At 40.5% G+C, this 22,758-nt stretch overlaps 1 protein-coding gene across 1 annotated transcript in view; it reads right to left on the bottom strand.

Moving 5' to 3' along the window:
- Positions 1 to 22,758, bottom strand: part of LOC128770415 (neural-cadherin-like) — a 168,935-nt gene that overhangs the window by 54,433 nt on the left and 91,744 nt on the right. The window contains exons 12-17 of the mRNA XM_053884836.1: positions 14,845 to 15,012; positions 11,571 to 11,820; positions 8,716 to 8,843; positions 7,203 to 7,389; positions 4,144 to 4,287; positions 2,143 to 2,426 (exon numbers count right to left, since the gene is read on the bottom strand). Coding sequence (XP_053740811.1) covers positions 2,143 to 2,426; positions 4,144 to 4,287; positions 7,203 to 7,389; positions 8,716 to 8,843; positions 11,571 to 11,820; positions 14,845 to 15,012 — 1,161 coding nt within the window. The remainder of the gene's footprint in view (positions 1 to 2,142; positions 2,427 to 4,143; positions 4,288 to 7,202; positions 7,390 to 8,715; positions 8,844 to 11,570; positions 11,821 to 14,844; positions 15,013 to 22,758) is intronic.

The following is a 22,758-nucleotide window of genomic DNA, read 5'->3' as shown; positions in this document are numbered from 1 at the left end:
CTCCATCAGGGTGTGGGGAATAATGAAATGCTGACCTGTGCTGACATCATCGTTCCCAGTAAGCAAATGGGAGTGGATTGAAAGTGCAAGGCAGGGATTTTTTATTCCTTAACCATATGTTTTAAAGTTGGATTTTACGTTATAACTGCTGTTACTGCAGCACTCAGAGGTCAGTAATTCTATACATGTGTAACCGGTCAGGAAAGAAAATAGTGTCCTTGTTAGTCTAATGTCGCTGTTGAAGGTTACAGTCTCTTTATTTCTTTATTATTTGTGTCAGTGCCATGTGTTCAGGGCCTGAGAGAATATCATGTCGATGGGAATCCACGTAAAAGTATAGCAAAACCTGAAATATCAATGTAAGTGCAATATGTTTGCGATGTTCTTGTTTCATGGTTTGCATTTCTTGTAGACATTGGTGTTACACAAGGGTTTAGCTTTCAGTGTTCGTCACACGTGTCTTGAATTGTAAATGCTGATTTTCATGTTTGATTTTCACCCTGAAAACATTCAAGTGTTTTGGAGTGTCCATCTGTAGTTATTAGTTCTGTCAGACACTGAGTCTAAATGTGTATTGCTTTACTGTAGAACTTTGTGTGCACTCTGGAATTCGACAAGTGTGGTGAGCCGTATGGAGGAGTTCTGGTAGGTGTCAGTCTGAATATGTTAGCTATATGTATGTAATGATAATGTGGTGTTTTGTTTTGTCTTTAGAGTGGAAAATCGTCATACCACTACCGGTTTCAAGTTTTGTATTTTTCAGAAATAAAAAGATCCTTTTGGATCCACTAGGCAAACAACTCCAGAAGTCTTGGATGTTGTCCGTTCCTTTGTGGCCAACACATGGATATATAACAATTCAAGTTCATCACTGTCTGTTTCATCTTTGTTCATATGTGTTTTATTAGTGGGGTCCATCCTGGTTAATCCCAGGATTCATTTCAACTGCTAATCACTATTATTATTATTTCTTTTAAGCCTACTTTAATAGACCGTCATTTGGACGCGCAAGATGAATCAATACAGGATTCAATATCTGAGTTCACGTGGACCATTTCAATCAGAATAGATGCCTGATCTGAATGAAAATGCCTTATTTAAACATGTCTTTCGGAATGAAATGACCATTGCCCTATGAATCACCAAGACTTCCATGAATGAAATTTCATTTGGCTCCAAAGGGGTGGATTATGCCAATTGTTGATCCAATTGCCTCCCCTGTCTTGACTGACTTTCATCTCACAAAGAACATGACAAGGAATAAGGATATGCTTTCTCTGCGATTGAAGCAGTATCCACAGCAGCAAAGCTTGCCACCACGTGCTAAAGTTCCATAAACAAAACGGCTTCCATTGCAGAGTTAATATCCGAATAATGCCATTTATTAATTCATACAAATGACTTGGATAACATCATATTCGTTGCTGGGAGGTGCAGGTTTCGGATGGCGATTCATTGTGCGGCAGAAGAGTCTCTTCCTCAATATTTCGATCTATTTATGCTGGGTTCTACGGCACTACACATGTTGGAGTAGTTTGGTTATGACAAAATGCTTGATGCTGATCCTTTCACGTTCTGTAAACAGGGAACATTTATTCTCCGATCAGAAAAAAATCATTTATATTGTGGATAAAGTGACCATGTTACTGCATGTACTGAGTGTGTGGTGCAGAAGTTAAAAGTTTTTCTAATTTAAACACATTACTGAGCATGAACATGTCAATTTTGACGGCCCTAGTTTTTATCTTAATTTGTTGAACTTTTACACATTGTAATGCCAGAAAAGGCTGGGAACGTTTGCCTCACATTCAGGTTCCTACAAGGAATCAAGTCAAAGGATTTAGCTGGAGAAGAATAGTGCTGAACATAAAAGGTAGTGAGAAAATTGCTCTTTACTTGGCGCCATGAATAAGACAAGATCCTGAAGAAGAACCTCGGTTGTTGAGACATTTCCTCATAAATCAATTGTAAGTAAGATTTACCTAAAAAGGTTTCATAACTAGCTGACAAATGCACCAGCAGTGTGATGAACCGATTTGTTATCCAAGAGTAAAAAAGGGGGGATATTGATTTGTAAGCAATTTAGAAAGCCTTTGAATGAACAAATCCTTGTGAAATCTATACACAGCCATCACACCTCACCTGTAGAACAAACACTGGAGACCCATCAAGCTCCTCTGTGACGGATCCATAGTACTCATTCATGGAAAACACAGGCGCCTCGTCGTTTTTGTTCACCACGGAGACCACCACTGCAGCGTAGTCCTCCCATTTTCCGTCCGAGGCGAGGACCAGGAGTTTGTATCTCTTCTGCTCTTCATAGTCCAGCGGCTGCGCTATAAAGATTGTCCCCACCTCTGGCTCGATGTCGAACACACCACCCTTGTTACCCGATGTGATCTGGTAACGTAGCTTGGCGTTGGCCCCTGTGGCAGGCGTCACAAAACAGCATGAATGGAAATGCAAAATTACATGGTGCCACATCCAGTTGCAGCCCAGATCTTCTTCATACTATTACTTCAAGCATCATCCTGGCAACAACTACAAGTAGTAGCTGCAGGGGCATTAGTCATTATTTCCTCCGAGACACAAGCATTAGTTGGCTTTCATGTATCCTCTTCCTTAATCTCAGTAATTTTAAGAAAAAACGTCGTGGTACAAAGGCAGCATGAAACGTCAGAAGATAGTATCCACCAAGGACTGATTTCTTGGGCTAGAACCAGCAGGAAAACAGTTCTCACATCTTAATCATGGACAGAGAGTGACGAGAAAACGGAGGTAAGAAAGAGAAAATGATGTGCGAGGAGCGGACATGCTCTCCTTCTGAAAGCTTGCTTTGTTAGCAACATGACAGATTTGTCGGCAGCTCGAGTGAACAGCATGTGGTGCAGACACTTTACGAGACGTTAAATAAAGTAAGTCAATTGATCTTTTCAGATAGAAAACCCTGTGTTTGAGCCTCATCGCAAGCTGTGTTGTCTCCCTCTCAGTAATTATGCTGACTAGTTCACAACACCATAGAAGTATTCAAGTACATAGTCCAGTTCAAGTATTGAGGAGAGGTGAAAAGAAACAGTAGCTGAAGAGCCAAATACAGTCGAGAGCCGAGGATGGTTCAAGTTCATGCTTGCAAAAACTCATTCAGGCCAACATGTCTGAGGTCTGCGACGGAGGCCGGCACCACTGCACCATGACCCTGACTTTCTCTGACTATTTGCTTGAAGATAAATGGCTGAATGACTGAATAAATCAATGAGAGTAGCGACACGGCGATGTCAAAGTCATCCTTTCATCCTCTTCTCCGCGTGTCTCCATGGAGACCATTCAATCTATTGGTTTTAACAGTGGAGCAGATCAAATAATCTCTTGAAACGTGCCGTCTTTCCCTTCAATCACGCTGCCCGGCTAAAGTAGCTACAATCCCATGTAAACACACTAATCTGCACTATTAACATGGAGCGGCCCCACAAAGTGCCCGCCGCCTCCCGCGGGGATCCGGGGAGCTTACAGCAGTCGCAGGACTTTTTAAAACAAGACAGATGAGTGTCGGCTCCGAGGCAGAAGGACGGCAGCAGTACTGCTTTAATATTGGGGGGGTGGAGGGGTAGACCACGGCTATTCATCATCAGTGCCGCCGCCCCAGTCTAAGCTGCCCCCATGCGCCTCACAAACACTTGGTTAACAGACCTAAACATGCCTGATAAAGGGATCTTGGACTACCACGGTTTTCAGGATGAGCGACTGCTTTATGGCTTAATTCCCGCCCACCTACTGAGTGGGAACGTGTCACTCCTTTCGGAACATATGTGCGACAGTGCATTACAGAACACTCGGGTGACTGCTCTAAATCCAGCACACTGAAGCTCAGACCAGATTGGGAGGTCAATTTATGCATATTGCTACAAACACTGGCTGTCTTGCTTTAAAAAAAAAAAAAGAGGTGCCAACTTGGCACGGAAACTCACTGCAGGAAAAATGACTAATAGTCTGCCACGGATTTTCTAAAACACTTTTTTTTAAAACATGCAATTCAGGGACTTCTGTAAAGTTGAGGAAAACTTCCACATTCGCTCCGGTTTCTCTTTAAGGCGCCCTGCTAAATTGTGTCATCGGAATAATTTCCCAGTGTGACATCAGGCGTACCTTCATCTCCGTCGTTAGCGCTGACGGTGACTACAGCCAGGCCTACATCTGCATTCTCGTCGATGCCGACTTCATAGAGTCTCTGAGCGAAGACCGGTTTGTTGTCGTTGACGTCGCTGATGAAAACGCGCACATACGCTGTGTCTGCAGGAATAACAGGGAGGCAAGAGGAGATTAAACGACATTGCACCGCTGCCTCATACATATACATACACACACGCGCGCTCGCTGTCAAGGAGCCTGGGCAATACTCACTGTCTGGTACATTAATACTGCTGTGTTCATCGCCTCCGCCAAGGAGGTTATGCTTTTTGTTTTGGCCTCTATGTGTCTGATTACTCAACAACTAAAAAAGTTAACTAAAAATGTTTTTGAAATTTTCGGGAAATATGGAGGAAGACCTCTTGAATCTCTTGAAGGATTCACCGCTGTCAGTGTAGCAAAACAGAAATACAACATTAGAAGCTGAACCCCTGAATTTGTAAAATGTGATTAAAAAATGCTTAGGGTTGCCAATGAAAATTGCTAGAGGCTTGCCAACTTGGGAATCCCGATGTTCTGCGAGCACCTGAATGCAGCTGTGCTCCTGGCACGCTGCAACTCATGATCTCATTATAAAACAAAGGCCAAATAAAAAATGAATTCTATAGTGAAATCTCCATTGTGGGAGGTGGCGACCAAGTGGGCGGAGGTCTGCTTTTCCCGTTCGTATCCATACATGTTTTTCACTGAGTGCTGAGTGCCAAAGACGCATCTGGATTTGGCTGACTTCCATTCACCATGGCCACTGACTGAGACTGGATTAGGTTGGACATCCCGCCCAACCAGAGTTGTCTGTTGGGGATGAAAAACCTCGGATGAAAAGCAGCACATCACCCAAAGACCCATTTTTATTTAGTTCTTCTGGTGTTCGCAGATGAGCAGCTGCGGACATCATATGCAGCTGATATACTAGCTGTATTCAGGTCTGATATGGTGGTGGAGTCAGGACTGCGGACTGTTGATCCCCTGCTGCCTTCCTCCTCCCTTGGCCCCTCATTCTAAAATATGGCATCAAGGGAACCTATTAAAAGCTCCAAAAAAGCCTAACATTCCGTATAAATAAAAACTATATTTTGGCTTGACTGTTAAAACTGCTCCAACTCTTTAAATTTTAATAATGTGGCAAAACCACCAGCCGCTTTCTTTATATGTTGCGTAGATAAAGGTTCTGTCTGCAGATGAGGTTAAATATTTATAAGGTGACAAGTGTTTGCTCCTTATCTCTTCTCTTCTCATTATGCTGTTTATTTCTTTAGCCAGAAACAGTCAATTATCGGCTCACGCAACACATGGCTGACATGTTAATTTGAAGCTCAGAGTCAATCGTGTGGGAAAGTGTTTCTCTGTTTTAGCAATCCTCTCCTCCTCCAGCGGCATCCCTGAGGTGAGGCGAACAGACAGGTGAGGTTTGCAGAGGGGATGAGCCGCCGTGAATGTGGAATATGTTGCATAAGCTCACTGCAGACACTAAGCAGCTCTGGAAACCTTGGAGCGAAGACACTGCTGCTCCTTTAGCCCTCATTCAGTTTTCACAAATATTTGCAGAGGCTGATTCATGAATACAGAAGCTCACATTCAGTCGGAGCATTAAGACTCATGACATGAATGTTGTCAACAAAGACAGACAGAAAATAGAGAGGGAAGAAACCACAGTGTTATGACTCCAACCAAGGGTTGCTGTTTTTGGTTTCTTTAATGTGGAAGGTCAAAGTTTGTTTTTTTTTTTTTTTCTTTTTTTTTTGACTTGGCTAGGAATTTGATTGATCCTTATCATATAACAGCATATTAGTACAAATGTATTTTTATTTTTATTTTTTTAATTTGCATTATTATTATCATTGTTATACAAACAAAACAATAAAATAAAACTTTAAAAGGCAGTTTTATTGCACATTTCTTAAACATATTTATTGATGATTATATTATTTGACAACTTTTAATATTCAAATATTGGCTACTTAATCGTTAATGAGAACATAATTTCACAGGAAAAAAAAAAGCTCACTGTCACTGTCGCCACAAGGCATGAAGTAAGAAGATACAGTATAATACTATTTAATGAAAACATATTTAGTAAAATAAGGGCTCTCAAGAGAAATAAGAAAAGAAAATATTCAGAGTAATGTGTCAATGACTATAACAATAATAATAATAATAATAATAATAATAATAATAATAATAATAATAATAATAATAATAATAATAATAATAATAATAATAATAAACCCTAATCATTAATGGAGATGAAAAAATCTATATGATTCCAGTTCATCAAAACAATTATGATAAAAATATAGTCAGATGCAAAATGCTTAATATGCAAGCAATATTCAGCAAAACCAAACAAAGTACATGGCAATGCACAGCAAAAATAACCCTATTTTTGAACGGCATATAGATGAGGCACTTAGCACACTGCATCTACTGTTTGACTGTCAGCATAAGCTCAAGCGTCTGTGGCCCCTCAGTCCATTGCTTTTGCTTCTTGTCCTCAGTTTGTAGCATTTCATCCACTGTTGTCTGGCAGCGAACTCGCACGATGAAGCCGAGCCAGATTTTCTCTATATTAAAAGAACACTGATTTCAGCCCACGGGATCCTTGCCACTTTCCAACATATTTTTCAGTGTCTCTCTGAATAATTCTTCCCAGCAATAATCACAATTATTCGTGGCAAACAGTGCAACACCCAGTCATAATTCTCCCCGGTGGAATCTGTTGTTCTTTTAAATGAAAAATGTGCAATTAAGAGTTTAAAACACGTCGCCCAAAGGCTCAAAGTGTAATTTCCAGTATTGACTTAAAAGCTAATTAGGAGGGAGCAGTGGCTTTTTTTCTGACCTTGTGTACTTATACTTGTCCATGCGAACTCAAAACAATGAACGATTATGGAACCAACGCTAATTGTAGGAATGCAAATGAGCAGGGAAAGAAAGAAAATACAACAAGCACCGCTCCTGAATAACAATGAATCTAACCTGAGGTGTGAAGACTATAATGAACACACAGAATTCACAACCTGAGTTGGGCTGTTTGTTCTTTCCAGGTCGGGCTGACTCGTGCCCGTCTTCTGACTGAACCTCCAGCAGGTAGGAGCTGCGGGCCTCGCGATCGAAAACCGCTTCCGTGTAGATGTTGCCAAGTTTGGGATCAATCCGGAACAAGCTGTGGTCGCCGCTGCTGTCGTTCAGCAGAGAGTAGGTGATCTGCGGAGGACACACGCCCATGTTATTGCTGCCTTTCAAGGAGCAGAGTTAAATATAGTTTGTCTGGAAGAGACAGACCTCTCTTCATCACAGACACAAACTGAATCCCAGAAATAATAACCTTTCTTTTCCTAAGACAATATCTATCATTTCAACACAAGCAATTGAGCTCCACGCGTGTAGGTTTCCCTGACACACACCTTCACACTGAAGTCATGCAGTTAAGTAAGTGGAGATGCTGGTCATTGTTGAGGAAATATAGCTATTGAATTATTATTAATACATGAAAGCACAATGTGTGGACTAGTGAGACACATATCATCATTAACTTTGTGATTTTTGCAGTGATGCTCTATTGTTAGGGTTAAATAAAAGAGTCTGGACAACAATGTTTCTGCTCTGCGCTTGTCAAGAGGCTCCAGTTTAATAGTTTTAGGAGCATCACACTTTTGTTCCTCATAGATGAGAGGTGGGCAAAGTGTGGTCCTTTTACACCTGCATTTATGAGGTGAGGTCAGAAAAATTTGAATTTTAAATACAACACTAAACTACAGATCTCTCTCAAAATAAATAAATAAAAATACCGAAGAAATTACCTTGTAAAAAAGTTCCTTTTTAAAATCATATTCACACGTTTGAACTTTCTGTTGCCAAGATATCCACGACTTGAAAATCTCTTCCACTATTCCTGATTTACATTGTGAATCTTTAAATGAAATGAAGCAATATCAAACATCGAGTCAATATATTCCCTAGTTTTGTCACAAAAATTCAACATTTATTTAAGATTGTGTTCGGTCCATCCTACTGTCATTTGGCTTGACGGCCCCTGGGAATGTGGCCCCAGGGATTGGGGAGCATTTACAGCAAAAAATAATTGTGCTAACTTGTGCTGGATATTCTGTAACAATTATGCATTTTCGAGCTGTTAAAGTGTGAAGAATACTGTTCCTTGTGAGTTATTGAAAAATCATGAAACCACATTAAACAATTATATATAAATAAACAGTGTTCAGCAAGAGTTACTTGCTAATAAAGGACAGACCAGCATCGTAATGCTGAGAAATAAGGCCTTTCTGTCTGAAAATGTCAGCAGAGTATGGAGCCAAAACAGAAACTCAATACTCCGTCCAGCCAGCAGTGTCCCACTCAGTCTGACAGCTGTGACTTTTTAACACTCCAGTGAAAAACACTGATGACAGAGAGAGGAGTGAACTTGCTGAACCGTCGCGAAACATACCTCATTTTAATTGGCTCATTGATTTTGTCGAGAGGTAAAATCATCATTTTTTTTTCTGTTTAAACAAATGATTAATAAGCACAAACCTCGCCGTTGGGGCCCAGGTCTTTGTCATGAGCCGACACTTGGAGAACCAACGTCCCGATTTGGGCTCCTTCTGTAACAGAGGCCTCGTAGATGGAGGAGGTGAAAAACGGCACGTTGTCGTTGACATCTGAGGAAGAGGAGATCAGACCATGTGACCTTGACTCCGCATATAACTCAAATCGAGGAGGTAAACACTTGGCAAAACGCTGACATAAATTTCTCCACTGATACGGTTCACATGAACAAGGTGGCATCGCTGGGAAGCGACTTGAGCTCATCCTGTTATAGAAGTGTGAGGAAACAGGAAGCCACACATTTGGATGTGACGCACGGCATCTGAGCGTGTGGCGCCACATGAATTTATTTCTCCAACTTTAAACTTAGATGTGACATGCTGCTAAACGACAGTAAATCAAACTTTTTTTTAAATCATGAACATAAATAATTTACACCACAATATAATATATATATAAAAACAGGTTGGCAGGTTGAGCAAAAGCTGCTGGATGCGTTGTAGCGCTTGAGCGCAACATAAATTAATGCCGTTTTTAAAGACAAGCCAACATTCAACACTGACAGTTGGATACAACAGCGCTGCCTTAAAAAAGTGTTGCCATTGCAATGTAAAGAAGAGTATTTTGGCATTTTCGAAAGACTCATTTACATGCAAGTGAGCTGAATCTGCCATTTTTAGTTCAGCATGACAACATTTGATATGCAGAACTGACATCTAACGCAACATTGCGGATGTCTCGCGTGACACATTTGTTGTCGTTCTTTAAGGTCGGATCCAACGTGCCAGCGCTTCCTTTCGCAGACACTTCAATACGGAGCTGAGTGTCTTCTCTGTCAGCTTAACTGTATATAGAAACCACTCCATGTTACGTAAACAGACAGTGGATTCAGAATGAGCGCATTTATATCATAAGAAATAATCTTGAGGATTATAAAATCCTTCTATTTCCACAGCACTTTTGAAAAGCACTATTCTTTCCATTGCCGAATCTCAATTTATCATCACTTGAGTCAAGAAAAAAGAGAAACAACATTTTTGTGAGTTTGGCCATGTTATTCTCTTTGTATTTTTGTGTCCATCATTTAAACCAGTGGTGTCACTTAGGAGCCACAAAGTGGTGCGGAGTCTGAGCTCCAGACTGAACGACATTTAGATTCATCAGAGAGGGTGGAAATGGTACTGTACAGTGGAAATGTGATTCTAAGCAGATGCTTTTTTTATTCTTGTAGGCCTAATTTAGCATGGTATCCCTCCCACTCTGATTCAAAAGATTCTGACTGGTTGCATAACTGTACATCCATCTTCCACATTTCATCAAAACTGCGTTGAGTCGCATCATTTTTTTTCAAATTCACGGAGGTTTCTAACTAGTATGTTTGCCGTATTCTCAAGTTCTTATCGCAGCTGACAGAGTGAGATGGCTGGTTTGCCACCAGGTTTGTAGCAGCTGGTGAGCGCTGCGACAGTGTGCAAGCCTTCAGTTATAATGGGTTATAAAAGTTTCTACTATGCACAACTGGCATTGTGGAGAGGAAACGTTGTGAATGAACTGACGCAATACTCATCTTAAAATCAAATTACATATTTGAAGGCCCTAGATATTGAAGGAACTTTCTCAAACTAATAAAGTTCAGGTACCCCTCTATTGTGACACTTGCTTTATGTCTGCTATAGGCCACCGTAGTCTGTGGAACAGCGCAGTTATAGAGCCACTTCAGTTCTGCAATGGGTTTGAGTTGATCAAGCTAAAATAAACAAGTATTAAGGAATACTTTTCTTTCACACACCACACTGTATTACTGTAATTTTTCCCAAATTTCTGTTGTGCATTCAGAACAATCATGTGTGCTGCTAAGTCCACTGCATACATGAAGCGTCACTCTTGCAAGTGATGTAACTTTTTCAGTAAAACTTTAAGCGTTGGTCTGAAACTTTGAAATGATTTTAATCTAGTACTAAACCATACTAAACCATTGTAACTTCTAATGGAGCTGGTCCCAAGTTTCAACCAGAACTAGTTACAAATACACCCCTTAAATGACGACAATTGAGTTTGAATCCAAGTGAATGATTCAGAGAGAAGATGTTGGAAACTATATGTGGATGCGTTTCAAGTTGTTTGGGATAAAAATGCCAGCTCAATAACGTGCTTTGCAAAAATCCTAGCGATGCATCAAACAGTTAGCTTATAATGATAACAGCAGGCAGCAAAAATAATTAACATGTTTTCATTTTACATCCTGAAGCAACATGACTGCTCAATTTTCACATTTATGGAGCAATTTACATCAGCCACCTACCACGCGTCATAGATTACTGGTCCGTTTTCAAATGGCAAAAGCAAGGCTTTACTTTTCAGGTGCATTTTATATTACAAATATGAAATTAATTTCATTTCATACTAAAAAACTTTTATTGCTGCAGACTAGGAGCCTGATTTATTCCACAACAAGTCTGTGAAAGACCCTAATTTTATCATAATTAATGGAAGAAAAAGGAAGCAAATTCTGAAAAATTCTGTGGTTAACTGGCCAACTGAAACAGAAAACAGCTCACAAGACGAGAAAGCTTTTAAACTCTTGCAGTAGCTTCTGCTACCATGAATGCTGCAAAAGTTATCACAGATTATTCAAGTTTAATGTGCTCCAGCAGCAGGGAAGAAAGAACTTGTCTTTCCCTGCACATGGTGACTTGAGTTAATTTCTACAACCTGATCCTGAAACCACAACAGTGAAACAAAGTGCATAACAAACCACAACAAACTTGTTGCTCAGGAATGTTATTTTTCCCTAGAAAAACTGGAAAATATGTTACAACATTTGATGCAAAGCATCTTACCAGTAATGTTCACGTAGACTGTGGTAAAAGCGGCGAGAGGCACGGCGGCAACATTCTGCGCTCGAACCCGGAGCGAGAAGAAGGCTGTGGTTTCAAAGTCCAAAGGTTCCGACACAAGAATGGATGCCGATCCGTCCTCCCGGTTTGGGGAGAGGTAGAACCGAACTGGCATGTTAGTCTCCGGAACCATTCCGTCCTCCAAGTTGTAGGTCACTCTTGGGTCACCCAGCTGAGACGTTGCTTTGATTGTCTGAAGAGAAAATTTACAAAAGCACTTACATTAAAAAAAAATAATAATAAAAGTAAAAGGAACGCACAAATATGATGTGGGTCAGACAAGGAAACAACGTGTACTGCAGCTACTTTGATGTTCCAGCCATTTACTCCTCTTACTTTTAAAGATTAGTTTGACAGCTTCACCAGTGCACTTATACAAAGAAATTTGGAACCACTCTCACGTATGTCGAGAAGCCATTGGGCCGGAGCGAGGAGATGAATGGATACCACCGACCGGAATAGGAGGGAGACGGCTAGAAAGTTTTTTAATGGGTGCTAAGAAACTACCAATGTTCTGCTTGTTGCAGGGAAACCCAAGAAAGAGAAGTCCTTTTGAACATCAAATAAAGAGAGATAGTTCACTCTATCAATAATAATGCTCAAAAAGTATGGTAAAAAGACAGTCATCATCTCAAAAATACAATTTTTATGAAATGAAACATATCAATACCAATGTGTCATTACTATCGGTAACATAGGTAAGAGGTGAGAGGACCTCACTTAGATGTTTAAACTAAAATTCAAGTTGCTGTGGCCATCTTCCCAGGGTGATACCCATCTCTGTAGCTGGGGCACGACTCCATGAAGGGAATAAAAGCCAGTGAATGGACGCTATATACCTGTAAATTTGTTTCTCAAAATTACCATGGCAATTGCAAAGCGTAGGTTATGTTGAGGGGCATTTCAGAGAAGATTGTTGCAAGGAAATGCTATATTCAAAGGCTTGTGTGATGAATGTCCATGTTAAAACGGCTTATTATTGCCGTTCCAAAGCCTTCTGGCTCGCATGCGAATGCGGAAGAAGTCCAAGGATGTGAATTATTCCGTGACATCAAAGAATTCTGTAAATTAAATACAACAGTTGATTGACTCGGAAAAGGGCAGCAGAACAACATGAGGGATGGTTAGCTTCCATTCATTAATAACCACTCAAAGCGTGAGTCACAATCTAATCACAAGGCCCAGAAGTATTGTTTTCAGATGAATCTGCTGCGGAGGTAATAATTACACAAAATGATTTTTGTCTGGGAACACAAGCATGATGCAGGCTGCCAACAGGAGACAATAAATCTGAAGACTATTCCCTCCTGACTCTCAGAACTGGTAAGAAAAACCCAAAGTTGGATTATTGTTTAGAGGAAAGCGCTGACACACATGACGGAATAGAACTATAAATCAGCTGATCCAGTTTTGTTTAAATATGGAAGAGATTTTCTAGATCTGTATAGAGGAGAAGAACCCTTTAAGTTGGTACATTATTAAGAACACTAATGTTTATGTTTTGGTTCTGACCACTGGTTGTTCTACACATGAAAAAAAGATACATTCAGGCATTCAAGAGACACTAACAGTCAATGTGGACTAACCCCACCCCCAAGGTTCAAACCATGCAGTGACGTGATTTTGAAGTTCACTTATGTAAGTAACCAAACGGAACATAAACTATGGATAATGGATAATAACGGCTATAATATCACGTGGAAATCCAAAAATGGCTGGAAATAAACAGCTTGGTGGAGGTCTGTGCTCTTTGAGTGCTTTTATTAGATTAAATTCGGCCACAATAAAACTGAAAATGACTGAAAATAGCCTTACCTGTCTGGCAAAGAATGTGTTGGACTGAACAAGTCATGATATAAAGATACTGAAGCTCAAACATAATGAAAAAAAGCGAAAAACGTGATTAACTCCGAGCCAGGAATACAACATGCTGTCACACCAAAGCGGAAAGCAAAGTGACAAATCTCAGTTCTGTGAGGCGAAACACTGTTGATGATGGAAAAGTTATAGAATTCGGAAGTCCTGTTTCATGGGCAAAACTCATTTTGCTGCTTGTCAACGCTTAATAAGATTGGATTTTGATTAAAGAAGACAAGATTGTTTTGGTTTTCACTGCCCAGACAAGCTGGCTGGGAAAGTATTTAGACAGTTATCATGGCTCTGCCCACACTTATCCATCCAAAAATGAGTCATCTGGAGAGGTGCTCCAGGTGTATTTCTCTGGTTTGGACAAAGCGAGATAAGCTGTTGGCTCACTGTCTTCATGCTAGGCTAATCTGACTTGGCTCTGACTCAGGAAACATCCAGACATGAGAGTGATAATACGCTCATATAACAGCAAGAAACCAGGAGTGTTTCCTCTAAAAGAAACTGAATTACAAGTACAAGGAGTCGTTTCTTTGATGTCGGTTTGCCCAAAAGTCAGTTCTACATGTCGGGGACGACAGAAGACATTAGAGGGAATTGAAATGCTTTGTACTCCTGACAGTGTTTGTGACCAGTCTGATCTGAATCTGAGATGTGGGATAAGAGATAAATCTTGAAATAACCTTTTCCCTTTAAGTGATTAAAGAGCCCAGATGAAAAAGATGTGTGTGACAACCTTACATATTTTATTCCACATCAAAGGAGGCATTTAGAGTGAATTAAATTAGCTCGCACACATTAAAGTTTGCCGGCTACATGTGATTTTATGATGATGACTCACTCACCGGATCGTATTACAACAGCCAGATCTTCTAAGGGCTTGAAACATAGCAGAGTCTGCTTCCAGAGATATTGCACATCAGTCTTCGGATGTGCCGCGTCAAATTGCGGATTCCAGGGATGGTATTAACTACTAACTTCAGCTGACTTCTCTCCAGTAGGTCGACCAACTTTCTCTCATCTACTCCTACTGAAGAATCGCATTGCTTTGGCAGTGGCTCACTGGCTACAGGAGATGGAATGGAACTTCACCTGGAGTATGTCAAGTTTAAGATCTTTTTTTGAGGTAAGGAAATCTTGTGCTGCTTTTATTCCCTCCCTCACAACCAAGACCACCACCTAGTGATGCTACTAAAGCTACACAGGACGTGTCTGTATGTGTGCTCACTATAGATCTAGGAAATATCATGAGAGTTGTCAACTTCAACACTCACATAATTTAACTTCAAAACCAACTTAACCAAGATTAAAATGTTTATAGAGCAGTGGCAACACGCGGACAACACAGTACCACAATCGGCGTGTCTCTGGCGGTGTTCTCAGGGATGACCATGCTGTAGCTCTCCTCCTCCCACTGTGGAGGCTGGTTCTTCACGTTGGTGATGGTGACTGAGAGCTCCACGGAAGTGCTGCGGTTCCCCCCGTCAGTGGCGATGATTTCTCGAGTGATGAAGGACCTCTGTGGTAAACAAGAACACACCATTACATATACATGACAACAGACAAGACAGCAAGACGCCACTTTCTGCGACACGCGTTTGGCTTTAGCTGATTTAATGAGGCTAGTGCGACATTTGAAAAGTAAGAACATCTGCTGTCCCGTCCCGCTCTCCTGCATATGATATCGGTGCTCCATGGGAACATGTATTTTATCCCACGACTGACACATGACACACTGGACACGACGTCAGGATGTGAAGGATTGAAAGACAAAAGGCTCATTTATTCTCGACATTACGTGAAGATACTACTATGGACGCAGTCTTCAGTCCGTGGCCTGCCTTCATTTCATTCATATTTCTGGACACTTCCACCAAGCTTACAGATATGGACCAAACGGAGCAGTACCATCGGAATATGTAAGGGCAGTGTTGCTGTTATTACCTGATACATCGCTCTCATGAGACACAAAGAAGACATAGAAATGGGGAAAATTCTGTGTCCTCCAGTCACGATATATTTTACAGTCTCACCAACCACTGCCTCCTACAACTCTGCCTCCGTTTCATGTTTTGCGCAAGAGTTACATTGTAAATACTTCCACAGTCGCCATGTTGGTTTTGGAGTTTGTCATCATAAACTTTTGAGTGTGTGCTGCTCCCCCTGGTGGATATATTGGTCAACACCAGTACCAGTTATTTCAAGTTCGCACGTCAGATTTGAAACAAAACTCGCATGTAAGTGCAGTACATAACTCTGCTCTTGATAGACATAAAAGAGGAGAGAGAAATATGGCGGCGCACTGCTGCGGGAAGCTGATGGAACCAGAACCCGGCGTGTGAGCTCACAAAGACCAAACTATTACTCGAATAAATGAGTTTTTCACAGCTTCGTTTTGTGCCACTTCAGGTCTCCGACAAAACCAAAATGTATTCAACCAACTCTGCCGAGGAGGAAGCCATTAGACTGAGAATAAGGAAACACGCATTGATTAAGCCATAAGTCATTGTGCACAAAAGCGCCTTTACTTCTGCTATTGTTCTTTAATTGAGTCGAGGAAACAAAGGAGTGCATTTGACTGCGCAAGTGTATGTGATCAAAGAGTGCTCTGTGCGAGGAAATGAACATTTGCTCAGAGGTCAGACGAGTTTTTCGTTCTGTTTGTCCAAGTCAAACAGGGCGTGATAGTGACAATCCCATGTGATAAAGGCTACTTAAGTGTGCCCTGCTTCAGAGGCTCAGCCTGCCATGACATTTAGATTCACCACCAAGATAAGTTTGCCTGCTCTTTCTGAGGAAAATAAAGGACTGCTTTACTTTTTAAACTTCCGTTGAATTGCCAATACTCAAAAACTGTGCTGTCAAATTCAGTATGAAAGCAACAGACTTTACTGAATTCTTACTCTTTCTCATTATGATGATATGAAATGAAAGACTGAACTGTTTGAGGTCTCAACTACTAGTCACAAGATCATGAGGTTTAAACCCCAATCTCCCATCACAGGTATATGACTCGAGCTTGGCTTCCAGGAAATGAGACCAAGAATTGTGAGGAATATTAAAAGATGGACATTTTGGGGGGCTGCTACTCAATTCACAAAAGAAGGGCACCCACTTTAGCTTGCACTTTTTTTTTTTTATTTAATGCATTTCTCTGAGAGCGAATTCGAAATATCAAGCAAATGACAAGGCGCTTAGTGCTACATTGAACAATGACTCACGACTCTGGTTGAAGGCCATTGCAGAGACAGCATGTGTTTACGGGGCGGTGTATGATCCGTTCATTCAATTTTCGATGTCAAACAAAAAATAAAATGATACAAATAAAAAATTTTTTAAAATTCGTTTTATAAACGACTTCCAGAAACATAAAACACATTCCTTCAAACAAAAAACAAGTCATTTTTTGTGCAGTGAATTTTGTGTGTGTTAAAAACTACCTATTCAATAAGAATGACCCATCCCGATAGTATTTTAGGTTTGGTTATTCTGTTTTCAGCACAAAGTCCACTGCACGAAAAATTGTGTTGTGTGGAATTTGTTTATGAAACGAATAATAAAAAATGAGAAATTGTTTTGTTTTATTTGTATCATTTCAATTTTCGTTTCACAACAAAAGGTAATGAACGAATCATACATGGTTCCTATATGATGCTGCAGGTCGTGGGCGGGACAAAGTCGACGACAACTCAAATAAACAGCCTGTAAGTTATCAAAATACACTCAAAACTGATGGGAGAACATTTTTTCCTGATGAATTTACGAATGAAGACCAAAAAAATGAGCTCCAGACAGGGCAATTTTCTCAATTTGGGCAAAAAGTCTGGTGCTCAGGCACCACAAGGGGTCTCTCTGTGCATGTCCCTGACTAGAAAAGTTAGATTGCCGAGTTTGGAGAGACAGTTTTGAGACATGCTGAGGGGAAATTATTAACAAGAGCATGAGTCATAGAAAAAAAGCAGAACTAAAACACAAAAAAACATCAAGTACATAAAGAAATGACTGGCTTGCATGACCCTGACAACCAAGCTCCCTGCACAATTACACAGGCACAACTCCCAAGAAAACTCTTGTTCCCAAGTCACACAGCAATAACACAAACTGGGGCACTCATGCAATTTCCCTCTTTTAAATAACACACTATTTTTATGTTTTTGGGCAGCAGCAAGAAGGTTTACCAATGTTTTAGAGAGAGCAACACATGGCATTACACCTGGATGTAACTACAGTAATAATATGCTGATCGTCTCTTGACCCCACTTGTGGTTGGTGTGGTGTTTTCCATACAAAATTATAGCCTGCCATTTCAGCATGCTCGCACTCCGGGCTCAAGATGTTTCCAAGATAAAATGTTAGTGTGGTCCTGCTAGCTTGTTTTACATGGATAGTGACAGGTTATTGACTGCAACAAATAAAACTGGATCTTATAAATATTTGGGATAATAATACAATAATTACAACCCAATGTACTGAAATTGATAATATTTGATTTAGATAAGATTAAGTATAATCTAAATGTATATATATATATATAGATAGATTGGTATATATAGATTGGTATATATATATGCTGTATATACAGTATAAATACATAAGGTATAGAGTTGATTTTAGATATGGAGGCAGCAAGTAAAAGAAGATGAGAAAACACCATGTGCGGTCCATGGATGTGATGGAGGAGCACATGAAGGGGACAGGTGACGGTGGAGGAGGCTGACTTGCTGTGGCAACAACTCATGGGATTGCAAAAAGAAGAAGAGTTCACAGGTACATTCTAACTCAACGTGGTCAATGAAAGACAGGTCGACATACCAGCCTGTGCGTCCAAACACATGAAAAAAAAAAGTCATCAACATGTTGCCTTCAATTTTTTAAAAATTTGTCAGACTCAGCGTTGAAAAATTGGCAAAGCAAAGCTCTATTATACTTTGCCGTAAAAATGTCATTTTGCATTCCACAACTTCATATTCTGAAGCCAAACATTTTTAACTCATTACGACCAAGATCCTTGCATATAATTCCGACTTTTCTGAGAATAGCAGATAACCACCGAGCAAAATAATCTCCCCACATAACAATGGAGTTTAAGAGGCATTATTCTATTAAGGAAAACCTTGCGTCTATTATATGCAGCCAGATAAACGGAATCTCTCTTAACTTCAAAATTACATTTTGTGCTGTGGGAACAATTCAATTATTCTTTTCCAACATGTACGACTCTTCCAAGGCTGAATTGGAAGAATGAAGATGATAATCTGTCATATTCAGTGTGGCCTCATCAGCTGCAATTTTATGCCATGAATGAGTGACAGGAGTTCATGTTGGTCGATCACTTTTATTGCACCCTTCTTCAAGTCAACCACACCCATCAACCCTGTAGTAAGTTTCCCTCTGATCTGACCTCTAATTCTTTCTTCCAATCCACCCAAAGAGACAACTGTGGTCCTGCTTATCGACTGACCTATTTTTATCTTCACTCCCCACATGACCCCAGTCTTGACGTGGATACGCTCCAGGACAAGTCAAGACCTTCTTCTAATGATTCCTGTTACAGAACAGTTTCTGTCATTGAGTCACGAAGAAAGAAATGCCATGAACAAAATGATTGTTCAAAAACTTGGTCTTCATAGTACAGCAAAGAAGCCTTATGATACTTGAATGAACAAAGGAATTGTGTGGTTTCATATGCATGACTGCGTGTTTAATTAACTTACATGGCCAATATATCCTCATTCTCAATCTGCTGAGTCATGCTTAGATTCATCCCAATGCACTCGGTGAGATGGTGAAGAACCAAAGGTTGATAAGCAGCGTTAATGAATCTCATAAGTTGAATAAGTTGATTGTCTGTGAAATACAATGGGATGCAGAAGCTGAGGAGAAGGAGGAGTAGAGCGGTCCCGATGTCAGAACCCATCATCAGGCAGGACGCCCCTGGGTTTGACACTAGTGGGGGGGATATTGCAAGATATTTTGGTGCTCTCTGTTGCAACAAATAATCGATACACTGACTACACATATCTGTATTTTATTTGTTTTATTACAACGCACGTAGTGGATGACCCAGCAATTCTAGTTAATCTGTATTTTCCCCGACACAAATGTATCCTAGTTTGCATAGACCGTGGATGGCAAACCAGTCAGAGGCTAAGATCCACTTTGTTTTACTGTGTTGCGAGACATCCTACAGATATGTAAGGCTGTAAAGCTCTCCTGAACAGCTGGTCATGTGACTTAGCGGCAGTATAGCGATTCAAGCACATCACTGTGTGTCATAAGGTTGCTGGTTTGCATCCCGTGTATGTCTCTTATGCATGCATTTTTAAAATTCATATGTTTTACCATGATCCTCTTCAAAATATTAAGCAGCATAGATATAAATGTGTGCGCCATTTATTTTACTTATATACTTTTTTATGTGGCTTATGCCACCAACCTCATCGTTTCACTGCAATACGGGATAATCTCATGGTCAGCCACAGTCAGATGGAACTGAGCTCGAAACATTTTACTTTATTATGCATATTTGTTGAAATAGAAAAAATAAAGTTGTTTATTTCACTGACAACAACAATAACTGTGTGTTGTGTGCCATTTTTTCCCGCTTTGAGCACCAGTAGCCCCAAATGTCTGCATGTGCCTGTGGGAGAGGAAATGCTGATGCAGCTTTCGAGAATAACTTGGGTTTTCTGTGTTACACACTTGTGATTGTGGGTGTCAGGGTGTATTTTTAGCAGGATGTGTGTGTGTGCAGTCTTAGTGAGCTGTGTCGAGTCGATTGACGTAAATAATTGTCACCGTGCTTTGCCGTGTGGGGTAAGGGGCGTTGGAGCGATAAAAGACATCCACTTGTATTGATTCCTTTTTTTTTTATTTGGTTTAAAGATTGCTATATTATATTTCCAACATCTGCTGTGAAAGAGAGGGATGGAAGGGGGGTGACACTTTTACAGGGGAGATGATTTTGACTGAGATTCTTGAGGCGGGGTACCACCTCCCACATCCCCTTCAACTCGCGTATTGTTTTCATTCCCATTATCCGCACTACAACCCCACTGGTTTACATGTAAACAGGGCATAGAATATTGTTTTATAAACAGCCAGGAGAAAATTTGCAATTGTACTGTTGTAGTTAATGGATTAACAGTTCACACCTGCATCTGCACTTCAACACCTTATAGGAGACCTGTCCAATTTTACTGACCGATGCACGTGTTTCAAACGTTGAAGTCTTCCTCTACATGATGCACTAAAGTCCCGCATCATGATCTGTTTTAAAGTTGGATGTCACGTTACAGCTGACTCTGCCTCCATTTAAAACATACAATCATTTAAACAGATTTTTTGGAGATGGGTTCCAGTAATGCTATGCACAATAACACTGTTGCCTCCTCGCTCACAATTTTAAGTTTGTTACGCGTTCCGATGCAGTGACGTCAGCAGAGTGTGTTTCGCACAACCTATCGTCACTCCCGAGGTGTAAATATATTGACTTTGGGACAGTGGGAAAGTGGACTTTTGCATCATACACTGACAAGAAAGGCAGCCTTCATTGTTGCATGTTGGACACATGGTTCGCCTTCCGTGGCATGTCCTGACTCGGTGGGCAGTGTAGCATCACGTAAAAAAAAGGTTGGGGTTAGGTAAGCCATGGGATTCCGCTTCTTTCATTCGACATGAAACAAGTCAATTGCTATTAAAACCCCTTCAAACTTTCCGCCAAACGCCGAGAGAACCACACTGTTCTCCATTGAATCCCAACATGCAATGGTGACGGCTGCCTCTGTCATCAGTATAGAACGAAAAAGCCCACTTTCATAATGCCAATATATGAAGCCATGGGAAGTGGGAGTAGTTTCTGTAGCTGTCGGCAGCAGCCGAGTGCAGGTTTTGCAGGTAGAACCTACTCTACTCTTGACTCCAGTCATTGTGGAGTGGGGGTGGTTGAGGAAAATGAGTACAGCTCCCACTATAGGAATCATTATCAAATTGGCTGAGCTCATCTGCGTTTTCTAATCTATTTCAAAATACATAGTTTTGTTCAAGAAGAAACTGCAGAATTGCAGTGTTTGATGGGGGTCCAACAAGATTTGAAAATGCACAATATCAGTTCCCTTTAAGCACCACCACAACAGCTTCTGAGGATAAACATGGCAGCCATAATAAGTTGAGCACAGATATCTAAACAAGAGACACTCGGACTGGAATACTTGAATACCTGGAGAAGAATACTATCACAACATGTATTTTTAAGTTCAAGATCACTCTGTAGTGTTGTCCTTAAAGCATCATAGCATGGCGCGGTGATTCAAGGAGGCAGTTGTGTTTTTGTTTGCCGCAACGTCACAACGTCGAGTGCTTAAGATGCAAGGCGACACGGAGGAAGACAGCATTCATCTGACTGAAAAAATGGCGCTTCATTTCATATGCTTGATGTTAAAACATTTAAGGCTGATGCGAGGTATGAACTCTTGGTGTTAATGTTTTTAATTCACTTAAAAAAAAAAATCTGCAACTAAATCTCAGACGATTATTAATTAATAAAAAGCTTTTAGAAATCAAGTCGCGGTGCGAAGAGGCTGAGATGATTCAAAGTGTTTGTGAAAATGTCGTGAAATATGCAACACCGTTGTTCCGTGAAGGTTTTAAGCATGAGGTCGGAGAGAAGCTTGCCGGAGACATTCAACACCAGTGTTCTAAAACAAGATAAATAATAGACAGCCATGCAGAGTGGTACCAAAACACCAACCAGGCAATATTTGGGTTCTGAATTCTGCACTGTGAAATTTTGTTCAGATAAAAAATATGCTAGATTTGATGGAGATGAACTTGAATTCCATGCCGCGAAAACAGCAAGTTCTGTAAGTTGTCGGCATTCAGGAGAGTGAGAAATAAAAATCTTGAATCTAGATGTTTTATCCCCACTGTTAAACAACTTTTTTTTTCTTCTTTGGGACTCGGCAAGTCACACAATTGCTTTGAAATGGTCAATCTACAACTCAAGGAAGATAAATAGCAATGATCCAACACAATTAGGTGAAGTAGTGAGCACTTTGCTTCACTGAAGAAGTCATTCCCTAAAACGAGATGGATGTTTTTCATTACTTGAGGTTTAGAGGATGTTATGTATATTTAAAGAGGAGTCTTTAATAAAGGAGAGGAGCAGCAGCGTTGAAATAGAGTCACAGGTAGCTGTGCGTAACATCATTGATCAATCATTTATACGCAATTCTGGTGTGAGACATTCATCTTGCAAAAGCCCCTT

The sequence above is a fragment of the Synchiropus splendidus genome, chromosome 14 (genome assembly GCF_027744825.2).
Source record: "Synchiropus splendidus isolate RoL2022-P1 chromosome 14, RoL_Sspl_1.0, whole genome shotgun sequence".
NCBI classification, from domain to species: Eukaryota; Metazoa; Chordata; class Actinopteri; order Syngnathiformes; family Callionymidae; genus Synchiropus; species Synchiropus splendidus.
The sequence above is the reverse complement of the archived record's forward strand: the minus strand, read 5'-3'. Positions and strand labels throughout refer to the sequence as shown.